General features: G+C 45.7%; 1 protein-coding gene across 4 annotated transcripts in view; it reads right to left on the bottom strand.

Moving 5' to 3' along the window:
• LOC139573976 (clathrin coat assembly protein AP180-like) overlaps positions 1-12,670 on the bottom strand; it is a 70,753-nt gene that overhangs the window by 36,405 nt on the left and 21,678 nt on the right. For all 4 annotated transcript variants that reach the window (XM_071398011.1, XM_071398014.1, XM_071398013.1 and 1 more), the window contains 3 exons: positions 3,923-4,065; positions 1,310-1,385; positions 969-1,071 (listed from right to left, as the gene is read on the bottom strand). In XM_071398011.1, coding sequence (XP_071254112.1) covers positions 969-1,071; positions 1,310-1,385; positions 3,923-4,065 — 322 coding nt within the window. The remainder of the gene's footprint in view (positions 1-968; positions 1,072-1,309; positions 1,386-3,922; positions 4,066-12,670) is intronic.

The raw sequence follows: 12,670 nt of genomic DNA, 5'->3' as shown, positions 1-12,670 counted from the left end.
GCACAAGCATTTCGCTATACTCGCATTAACATCTGCTAATCATGTGTATGTGACCAATACAATTTGATTTGATTTGATATAAGGAAATCACTCAATTGAAATAAATTCATTAGGCCCTAAATCTATGTATTTCATGTGACTGGGCAGGAGCGCAGCCATGGGTGGACCTCGGAGGGCACTTTGAAGCAAGGCCCACCCACTGTGGAGCCAGGCCCAGCCGGTTTTATTACAGACAGAACTACTCCTCAGTTTCATCAGCTGTCTGGGTGGCTGGTCTCAGACAATCCTGCAGGTGAAGAAGACGGATGTGGAGGTCCTGGGCTGGCCTGGTTACACATGGTTTGTGGTTGTGAGGCGGGTTGGACGTACTGTCAAATTCTCTAAAACGACGTTGGAGGCGGCTTATGGTAGAGGAATTAACATTCAGTTTTCTGGCCACAGCTATGTTGGACATTCCTGCAGTCAGCATGCCAATTGCACACTCCCTCAAAACTTGAGACATATGTGGCATTGTGTTGTGTGACAAAACTGCACATTTTAGAGTGGCCTTTTATTGTCCCCAGCACATGGTGCACCTGTGTAAGGATCATCCTGTTTAATCAGCTTCTTGATATGCCACACCTGTCAGGTGGATGGATTATTTTGGCAAAGGAGAAATGCTGACTAACAGGCATGTAAACAAATTTGTGAACAAAATTTGAGAGAAATACGTTTTTTGTGCATATGGAACATTTCTGGAATATTTCATTTCACCTCATGAAACAGGGGACCAACACTTTACATCTTGTGTTTTTATATTTTTGTTCAGTACATATGATTCTGAGGGGGTGGGAGGGTGAGGGGTCAAAACATATCTTGCATATTGCAGCTAGACTGTGTGTTTTGCTTGATTTTCCTTTTAAAAAAGCCATAAAGAGAAGAGCAGCACTGATGGAGAGGATAGACAGAGTTATTGAGAGACAACACACCCCTTCTTCACTCTGCCAAAGTCGAAGGACATCTGTCTGTAGGCGAACGCCTTCTCGTTGAGGTACCGGCTGTAGCGTCTGATAAACGTGGACATGTCGTAGCCTGGGGGAGGAACAACAGGCCAATGTCACCTCCACGTCTCCATAGAAACAACGCCTCACAGAGGACCATTTCCATCACCCGAGAAACAAGTTTACATGGCCATGAGAGCCCATAATAATCACCATGGACACAGTTTTTACAGTGATCACACTGGGTGACAGCTTGACTCGACATTCGAGCTGGTTGTTTGATAAACCCATCGAGGGAAGGGGCTGCCGGAGCTCACGTGTTAACTCACCATGGGAGCCAGTTTTGTCCAGAAAGTTACTGAGGTTGAAGAGGGTGTTCCTGGAGGCAAGGAACTGGAGGAACCTCTGAGGAAGAGAGAGAGAGAGAGAGAGAGAGAGAGAGAGAGAGAGAGAGAGAGAGAGAGAGAGAGAGAGAGAGAGAGAGAGAGAGAGAGAGAGAGAGAGAGAGAGAGAGAGAGAGAGAGAGAGAGAGAGAGAGAAAGAGAGGGAAAGAGAGAGAGAGAGAGAGAGAGAGAGAGAGAGAGAGAGAGAGAGAGAGAGAGAGAGAGAGAGACAATACACACCAGTCAGAGGAGACAGGATCAATACACTAAAACAACAAACCAGCTCAGCAAATTATTGAGTCTGTTATGCTAAAGAACCAGACATTATGGCAGGTATTAAAACACATGCACATATTAAAACACACGCAAACACACAACTGCCTTCAAAAGATAATTACTATCTTCAAAGGATTGAATGAGTCACAAAAGGAAATGGATTAGATGTGTAATTTCAGAGGAGCTGTTTCATATTATACACACACAATTGTGTTGAGGAGGAACTGGAATTCATGTGAAAAGTGTGACATGATCATGCTGCAGCTTAATTGATTACAGAGAGCCAACATCAGAGAAAACAGCGCCTGAGTGGGCGGGTGAGAATGAGAATGCTTCTGCTCAAATACAGAATGTATCACCTACTAAACAATAATACATGAACGGCAAATAGGCTTCTATGGAGGAATTGTGAAACATGACAAGAAAATCACACTCTGCACACACACACCTATACACATGATATGTGCACGCGCGCACACATACACACCTGGGTTTTCATTTACACTCTTAATTAATTCAAAAGTCAAAGCTCAGTTTAATGAGGTGAATTAAATGAGAGGTGAATTAAATGAGAGGTCCTCTCTTGGGTGGCAGGTAGCCTAGCGATTAGAGCGGTGGACCAGTAACTGAAAAGTTGCTGGTTCAAATACCCAAGCTGACTATGTGAAACATCTGTTGAGGTGCCCTTGATCAAGGCACTTAACCCTCATTTGCTCTGGGGATGCTGTACTTCTATGTCTGACCCTATAAAGCAACATGTTTCACTGCACCTATCTGGTGTAAAACATATCATTTTGCGATACTGTAGTACACTCCTTCTCCTCCTCCCTCTTTCAGACAGTGTACAGTCTCATACCAACAGACACACTCCAGACGTTGAGCTAAACCCCACACATCTGTCTCTACACATACGGCTCTGGGAAAATGTATGCTGAGGGGCTGAAAATTCACTGGCCAGTCAAATACACACCCACACACACAAACATACACGCACATACACAGATGCACGCACATACATACACACACACACACACACACTGTGATGAGATTAATAATGGTGGGGGGAAGGGCATATGAATGAAAAGACCTCTTCAAAAAGCCCTGTGTCACCAATGGCAACAGAAGTGCACATGTCCTCTTCCCCATTGATTTCTGATCCACAGACACTGAGTTTAATTTCATTATCACAGTGTGTCCGTTCGACATGACACAGCTCTTTGTGATCTCCCTGCATCTGCCTCCTCTCTCTCTCTCTCTCTCTCTCTCTCTCTCTGTTTCTCCTCCATCCATAATCTCAGTGTGGCCATAGACATGCTAGACAGGCTAAACAGACAGTAAACAGAACATCTGCTTATTTGACTGTGTTACCCCTGGTTGACCCCAGTGACATAACAATGGAGGTCAAGATGAAGGATGGAATTACTGAATATCTAAATGGCTGACTGAACACCTGCTCTTTCCATGACATAGACTGACCAGGTGAATCCAGGTGAAAGCTATGATCCCTCATTGATGTCACCTGTTAAATCCACTTCAATTAGAGATTTTTTAGATTTTTTAGATCTGCAAATGCATTTTTTCAGCAGGATAATTAATGCCCAATGCCACAAGGCCAGGAGTATCCAGGAATGGTTCCACGGCCATGACAGTGAATTCAGCTTACTGCATTGGCCTGCCCCGTCACCAGATCTCATTCCAATTGAGCATCTGTGGGATGAGATGGAATGAGCTATTTGGACTAGAGATCGACTATCAGCCAACTTGACACAACTGTGAGAATCATTGGAGTCAACATGGGCCAGCATCCCTGTGGAATGCTTTAGAGACCTTGTAAAGTCCATGCCCCAATGAATTGAGGCTGTTCTGAGGGCAAAATGGGAGCAACTCAATATTAGGAAGGTGTTCCTAATGTTTTGTACACTCAGTGTATTCAGACAAACAGGCTTATCATCTAACCTTAAACCCGCCAGAGCAGAGGTAGCCAACCCTCCCCCTGGAAAGCTACTGGGTATGCAGGTTTGTGCTCCAGCCCTTCTTTAACACACCCGATTCAGCTAATCAAAGTCTTGATGAGTAGCTGATTACTAGAATATGACATGTTAAAGCAGGGTAAGAGCTAAAGCCTACACACCCAGTAGCTCTCCAGGAGGAGGGTTGGCCAACTAAAAACTCAGCATGTCCAATATAACCAACGTATATAAAAAAAGAGCCAATCACATCCCAGCCCTTTTAAATACAGGCCCTCCCATAGGAACAGTAGTGGTGGTGCTGGCTTTCACTCACCTCATTGCCAGCGACCATCATGTGATGCGTAGTGATCAGGGCCTTGAACACCACCACCCAGCTGGCATTGGTGGCCCTCTCAAACAACGTGTCCGCCATCTGTGGGATGTTCACATTAGACTCCTTGGTGGCCTCAATCAGGTCTGAGGGAGAATAATGAAGAGAAATATAGTGCTTAATTACATTTTCCCATACATGTAATGTACAATCCCCATACATAATCAGGCTTGGTCAATTTGTACCTCGATCAGGTCTGAGCGAACAGCAACGATGAGAGGTTACACACTACAAACAGGTTACAAAGGGTACAAATAGGTTACAAACTCTCCAAGTGCTTTACATTGAGTGTAATCTATGTCATTTTGACAATGTATTTCCCACCGGCTGGATTGCTTTAAACCAGATCTTCTGCTTCCTGGAAATAGTTACATTGGTCCTGAACTGACAGACAGACAGAGCATCCTTTTGTCAATAGTTTCCTTTAATCACCCGGTCACACTGACACGGGTACAGAGTGAGGAGAAGAGAGAGGAAATTCCCTACAATTGTGAGAGAAAGGCATCACTCGGGGCAGAGCTAGAGAGACAGAGAGACAGAGAGCCAGAGAGAGTGGTGGTGCCATCTGAGCAGACAGACAGGGTGGGAAATTTCAAGCTGTTCTACCTCCCCCTCACCAACACAAATCAGCCAACATGTGCTCAGAGAAAATCTATTTACTGTGGCGGGATAGTAAGGATTCCTCAGTCGCGCTTGGTAGTTTTCGGTTTACATTCCTCATGTAAATGACTGATATATGAGATATTGCAGGTGAGTTTGCGGCTCAGAGAGAGGGAGGAACTCGCTCTGAGAACAGAAAATAGGTCATAGCAGTCCTGCATGGGAGAAGAAGTGAGGCACACGCAGTACAATATATCTCTGTCACTCTGCCAACAGACAGAGAAGGCTGAGAGATTGGTACTGAATTTCCCCTTTCTGACTTTACACACCCGAAATTACCAATACAGCCCGTCCACGTCCAAAACACTTTGCCATTTTGATTTGTTGTAATAAGATCTTCCTGCACTCAATAAAGATTTAGAAGCAAAATTGAAATGGACAGGAAGGTTGGATATATTTATATCGTACACAATGAGGCAGCGAGATGGAGGGACGGAGGGAGTGATAGAGAGATGAATAAAGAGGAGAGGGATGCTCTGAAGGTCAGGGTTCTGTCACAGACATGTTACAATGATGTCTCCCATCAGCCTTTTAGCATCATGGTATCATCATGAATGGCTGATCGGTGTGGACGTCCCCTCCAGTGAGGTAGGGTGCCTCTTGCGTGTGTATACCAACATACGTTAACCCACACACATACGTATACGTAGGTATGACCCATACTCGCGCACGCAGACACACACACACACACACACACACACACACACACACAGTGAGAAAGATCATCCCTAAGGGATTGACGAGTCAGCAGCCTGTACTCCACCTCCTCCGTTTCTCTCTCTTTATATACCTCTCTCCCTCACTCTTTCCTTCTCTCTCAAAATACACACACTGAGCCGTACACAAACCGACATAGAAGACACATGGACAAACACACAATGACCAAGTTAAAACACAGATTCAGATCATCGATACACCGACAAACAGACACATACACACAAACAGAAACCCATGGATACCTCTGGGCCAAAGGCTACGCATAACGTCTGGGGCAATTCTAGGGGCTAACCAATGGTGACTTCACCTCGACTCCTCACAGAGACCCAAACCAAGCCAGTGACCGATTGTGGTTCAAAGCTGAGTCACCCGGGTGTCTCAAATCTGTGTTACCCCACTGAGCAAGAGCCTTGGCATTCACCAAACCACCATATGTTAAGACTCACAACCGTGCAGGTTGGATAGGATAAAGTTGAATGACAAACAGAGAGGGTCCCCCAGGCATCATTACACTGATAATAAATCCAGCACCGTTAATTACCCGGCCTTGCTCTAATCATTGTCGCTAATCCCATTGCCTTGTTAGACCAATCCTGCTGCTTCCTCTGGATTATCTGGGCACAGGAAGTAACAAGTGCTGTTCCCAGAGCAACATATCAGAGCACAACAAGTCCAGAGATAGACTATGATGAAGTCTGTTTTTTTTCTCACATAGACATCGACTATGGTCAGCAGGATCCACATAACGGCCAGAGTGGCCGCAATAATACGTTCCCAGAGACGCATAGATATGAGAGGAGAGAGAGAGAGGAAGGTAGAGAGAGATCATTTAAATGACATTTAGAGAGAGAGAGAGAACGGAGAGAGAGAAACAAAAGAGAGGGAGCAGAGAGAGAAAGCAGAGAGATAGAGAGCGAATGGAGAGAGCAGATGGAGAGAGAGAGAGAAAAAGGAGGAAGAGAGCATAGAGAGAGAGAAAGGGTGGGTTAGAGATGAGGAGAAATGTGACTCAGGGCAGGGCTATTCTGATTGAGATGCTGAGCAGCAGGAACCTCAGCACGGCAAACAGCAGCCCTGACTCACTGTCTCAGCACAGCTCTCCCTCCCCCTCTCTCCACTATTCATACTGAGAGAGATGGGAAAGAGAGAGAGAAAGCGAGAGATATAGAGAGGGAGAGAGAGAGCGAGAGAGAGAGAGAGAGAGAGAGAGAGAGAGAGAGAGAGAGAGAGAGAGAGAGAGAGTGTGTGTGTGTGAGTGTGTGAGTATGTGTGTATGTAATTATGCACACAGCAATTTCACAAATATCCCCTACTCACAAAGTCCCATACGTGTAGCATAGACCCACAAGGGATGTACAGTAGCTACTCACACTACGCAAATACAAACACATGAGTGTGCACACACAGTCATGCATTCACTTAGACAACGTTGTCATAGCAGCAGTAACACTGCCCTAGTTATTAGGGACTACTTCCCTGTAGTGCACCTGCATGAGACAGACAGGGTGAATCACCACCATGTGACACTACTGGAGCCAACACAGGAAGGAGGAGGGATTATAAAGATTCCTGTCATGGATCAAGTAGAATTGCCTCGTTGAAAAAGCCTAGTCATATTGGAATAAGGAGGAACAGTCAATGTGACAAGGGTGTTAGTGAAAACTTGAATCATGTATTTTCTTGAAATCCTACTAATGCCACATTACGGGACCATTTCATTGCCTAACATTTAAAACATAATATATTCACTGGGTGGGCACTGAGCTCTTGAGATAACATCATAAAAAGCCATAAATGAGATTATTAGCCTTGGAAGAAGCAACCAGAGCAGTACGTTATCAGTAGGGAGCCATAGAGGAAGAGCAGTGGCGGCAGTAATTGCCAGTTAGGAAAGTGGTGGCAGTAATAGCAGCAGCCTTGGCAGTGATTACTGTAATAGTCACATCCCCATCTCCCCACTGCACCAGACACTACTCAATGGCACCATCATTCTGCAGCAGAGAGACAACACATACTCAGATACACACATTTAGTTCAGTTAGTATGTACCTCACACACACACACACACACAAATATACACGCTCACACACAGATATACACACACGCACGCACACACACATTATCACACACACAGACATGTGTAACTAACTGACGTTGCAGAAAGGCAACGTTAGCCCACTGAGCTAAGACGTATGTGTTTTCAGGATTTAGGCAAGGTTATTCATTCACACAAGCGTAGGGAAATGCATCTCTCCTACTAAACGTACACAAACACAGTACACATACTACACACAGCCCTTCTGCCATACTCATAAAGCCGCACCACCTGAGGCGTCATCGTGCAGCAGAGCGAGCAGAAGAGGAACATCACGGGTCTGACATAATCTCATCCTCGTGCTGTATGTGAACAAAGGCAGGAGGGGGGAGGAGGAGGCAGAGAACCCTGTCAGCGTCAAAGATACTACTACTCTACCTCAAATGCATCCATCATCCATCATCCATCCTCCATCATCCATCCTCCATCATCCATCCTCCATCATCCATCATCCATCATCCATCGCTTACACCAGGGCTCAGTATGTCAGTCGAATAGCCACAATGTTGACTTGAGAATTGCCATCACACACACGCACTCTGCTGTTATTATGCATGACAAGACAGAGAACATCCACCCCCACACTGACAGCATCATCATCACACTGCCATACTGCCGCTCACACTGTGCTTTCATCACTTCTTCATCTTTGAAGCGAGTGTAGTGTTACAATGTGACTGGAACTTACATTGGAGGCTGCTTACTCTAAGCACGGGTTCAGACAAAGGCTAAACACAGACATGGCGCCTGCTACTTATCCTATGAGCTCTCATTGACACAGCTTTTACTGTAGAGCCATGTACAGTACGTATGTACGTGTGTGTGTGTGTGTGTGTGTGTGTGTGTGTGTGTGTGTGTGTGTGTGTGTGTGTGTGTGTGTGTGTGTGTGTGTGTGTGTGTGTGTGTGTGTGTGTGTGTGTGTGTGTGTGTGTGTGTGTGTTCTATTGACCGATTTCGTATCGGGTCACTGCCAGTGAAAACGATACCACAACACCCTGCCATATGTCCTTTTGCCAAACTCTGAATCGAACAGGCCCATTTCATTCATCGATAGCTGAAAGTGATACTGGTGCCACAGGACACAAAAGGGACACACAAAGTCACACACATAAGCACATGCACACACACACACACATAAGCATACATGCATGTGCACACTAACTCACACAGGAAATGTATTGAGTCTTTTTATATAAACGGGTTTAGAGTACAAATGGGGATGAGCCAAGACTGTTTCCTTGGCAACTAGAAATCTCTCATAAGGTTCCAGTAAAATACCTTTGCAGAACATGTTACAGGTATATTTTCACTGCAACAGTTATAGACATAACATAGTAGTGCCAGACTACACAGAATCACACGTTTACCTGATATTTCATGTCCCATCTTACCCCATTTCACATACAGTGCATGACAAAGTGTAGCACCAAGTGTATAACACACAATCAATTGGACATAACAAATGGATTCGAAAATAAGGATTTCAATATATGCCGTGCCCTCTCTCCAGTATGTCCATATTGACTGGTGTCAGATACACCAGCAAATCAAACCATTAAACCAAACCATGTAAAAGGTCCTGTTTCTGTGAGTGCTCGAGTATCTGTTGGAGGCATGCACCGTAAGATCATGTTTCACTGCACATGAATGGACCATGAAAGGCCCATGTTATTTATAGACCTCTTCCCCGAGCAGAACAGGTAAAATTACCCAGAAACCCCACTGGCCAGCTGATTGCATGGCATATCAGCCAAGAGAGAACCAGCAAAATCCAGAGCAGACAGCGAGAGGAGAGGGACATTGGGGACAGAGAGACACATCTGAGGAATAAATATGTTACTGTCACTTCCAGAGCACTCTGATTTGAATCCCTTGTGTGTACCACTGTGAATCACGTATCTCATTCTCAATTTCCCTTCTTTCGCTCCCTGTACATCCTACTGTCCGACACTTACCCTACCCTCACTCCCTGAGCACCATAGTGACCATACATTCAGCCTACCACCTCTCCCTAAGCACCCTACATTCATCCTACCCCCATTCCTAAGCACCCTACATTCATCCTACCCCCATTCCTAAGCACCCTACACTCTGTCTACTCCCACTTCCTAAGCACCCTACACTCTGTCTACTCCCACTTCCTAAGCACCCTACACTCTGTCTACTCCCACTTCCTAAGCACCCTACACTCTGTCTACTCCCACTTCCTAAGCACCCTACACTCTGTCTACTCCCACTTCCTAAGCACCCTACACTCTGTCTACTCCCACTTCCTACATGCCCTACTATCCCTTCACTCCCAATGGGTCTAAATCAGTCCTGTCTCTTCCTCCCCCTTCTCCATCCCCATGGGGCTGCCCTGTCCCGGGTTCCCTCCTGGGTGCTTGTAGCAGTGCCCCTGGGAGCCAAGCGGTGAGGCTGCAGGGTGAATAAACAGGAAACACAAGCGTCCCTGCATTATTGAAGTCCTGCTTGTGTAGAGACAGACAGTGAGACACAGCCCACCCCATCACTGCTGTGTGCAGGTTAGGAAAGGGATGCCCACCTGGATGTTGGCTAGGAGCTGTGCCCTCATACAGGAGTGAAAAGTGTAAAGTATTTAGCTTAGCGGGCTAACACAGTTCTTTAGCAGGCTAACACAGTCTTTAGCTCAGCAGGCTGACACAGTTCTTTAGCAGGCTAACACAGTCTTTAGCTCAGCAGGCTGACACAGTCGTTAGCTCAGCTCACTGGCCTAACAATTTTTAGCGGAGCAAGCTAACACAGTCTTTAGCTCAGCGGGCAAACACATTATTTAGCTCAGCAGACTAATACAGTTTTTAGCTCAGCAGGCTAATACAGTTTTTAGCTCAGCAGGCTAATACAGTTTTTAGCTCAGCAGGCTAACACAGTCTTGTGGTATGGAGACATCCTGGGTTTGAGCGCTGATCAGTCACAGAAGCAGCAAAACAACTATTCGTCATAGGCCTACTGGTCTATATGTGTGGTAGAGCAGTAGATCATGTTTCAATGGGATTTCAGAATGACTGGGAATACGTACAGTGGCTTCCGAAAGTATTCACCCCCGTTGACATCTTTCCTATTTTGTTGCCTTACATCCTGGAATTAAAATGTATTTTGGGGGGGGGGGGTTGTATCATTTGATTTACACAACATGCCTACCACTTTGAAGATGCAAAATAAAAAAAATTGTGAGACAAACAAGAAATAACACCAAAAAAATTAAAACTTGAGCATGCATAACTATTCACCCACCCTAACTCAATACTTTGTAGAGCTACCTTTTGCAGCAATTACAGCTGCAAGTCTCTTGGGGTATGTCTCTATAAGCTTAGCATATCTAGCCACTGGGATTTTTGCCCATTCTTCAAGGCAAAACTGCTCCAGCTCCTTCAAGTTGGATGTGTTCCGCTGATGTACAGCAATCTTTAAGTAATATCACAGGTTCTCAATTGGATTGAGGTCTGGGCTTTGACTAGGCCATTTCAAGATATTTTAATGTTTCCCCTTAAACCACTCAAGTGTTGCTTTAGCAGTATAATTAGGGTCATTGTTCTGCTGGAAGGTGAATCTCCGTCCCAGTAGCAAATCCAACTTCCGGCGCCGAAAAGAGATGGCCGCCTCGCTTCGCGTTCCTTGGAAAATATGCAGTATTTTGTTTTTTCATGTGTTATTTCTTACATCGGTACCCCAGGTAATCTTAGGTTTCATTACATACAGTCGGGAGGAACTACTGAATATACGATTAACGTCAACTCATCATCGTTCCTACCAGGAATATGACTTTCCCGAAACGGATCCAGTGTTTTGCCTTCCACCCAATACAATGGATCTGATCCCAGCCGGCGACCCTGTGCGACGCCGAAAAAGGGGCAAACGAGGCGGTCTCGTGGTCAGGCTTCGGAGACGGGCACATCGCGCTCCACTCCCTAGCATACTACTCGCCAATGTCCAGTCTCTTGACAATAAGGTTGACGAAATCCGAGCACGGGTAGCATTCCAGAGAGACATCAGGGATTGCAACGTGCTCTGCTTCACGGAAACATGGCTAACTCAAGAGACGCTAACGGAGTCGGTGCAGCCAGCTGGTTTCTTCATGCATCGCGCCGACAGAAACAAACATCTTTCCGGTAAGAAGAGGGGCGGGGGGGTATGCCTTATGATTAACGAGACGTGGTGTGATTATCATAACAACACACAGGAACTCAAGTCATTCTGTTCACCTGATCTAGAACTCCTCACAATCAAATGTCGACCGCATTATCTACCAAGGGAATTCTCTTCAATCATAATCACAGCCGTATATATTCCCCCCCAAGCAGACACATCGATGGCCCTGAACGAACTTTATCTGACTCTTTGTAAACTGGAAACCACACACCCTGAGGCTGCATTCATCGTAGCTGGGGATTTTAACAAGGCTAATCTAAAAACAAAACTCCCTAAATTCTATCAGCATATCGATTGTGCTACCAGGGCTGGAAAAACCCTAGATCATTGTTATACTAATTTCCGCGACGCATATAAGGCCCTCCCCCGCCCCCCTTTCGGAAAAGCTGACCACGACTCCATTTTGTTGATTCCAGCCTACAAACAGAAACTCAAACAACAAGCTCCCGCGCTCAGGTCTGTTCAACGCTGGTCCGACCAATCTGAATCCACGCTTCAAGACTGCTTCGATCACGCGGATTGGAATATGTTCCGCATTGCGTCCAACAACAATATTGACGAATATGCTGATTCGGTGAGCGAGTTCATTAAGAAGTGCATTGACGATGTCGTACCCACAGCAACGATTAAAACATTCCCAAACCAGAAACCGTGGATTGACGGCAGCATTCGCGTGAAACTGAAAGCGCGAACCACTGCTTTTAACCAGGGCAAGGTGACCGGAAGCATGACCGAATACAAACAGTGTAGCTATTCTCTCCGCAAGGCAATCAAACAGGCTAAGTCCCAGTACAGAGACAAAATCGAGTCGCAATTCAACAGCTCAGACACAAGAGGTATGTGGCAGGGTCTACAGTCAATCACGGATTACAAAAAGAAAACCAGCCCCGTCGTGGACCAGGATGTCTTGCTCCCAGACAGGCTAAACAACTTTTTTGCCCGCTTTGAGGACAATACAGTGCCACTGACACGGCCCCCTACCAAAACCTGCGGGCTCTCCTTCACTGCAGCCGAGGTGAGTAAAACATTTAAACGTGTTAACCCTCGCA

The sequence above is a fragment of the Salvelinus alpinus genome, chromosome 4 (genome assembly GCF_045679555.1).
Source record: "Salvelinus alpinus chromosome 4, SLU_Salpinus.1, whole genome shotgun sequence".
NCBI lineage: Eukaryota > Metazoa > Chordata > Actinopteri > Salmoniformes > Salmonidae > Salvelinus > Salvelinus alpinus.
This window is presented reverse-complemented; position numbering and strand designations above follow the sequence as displayed.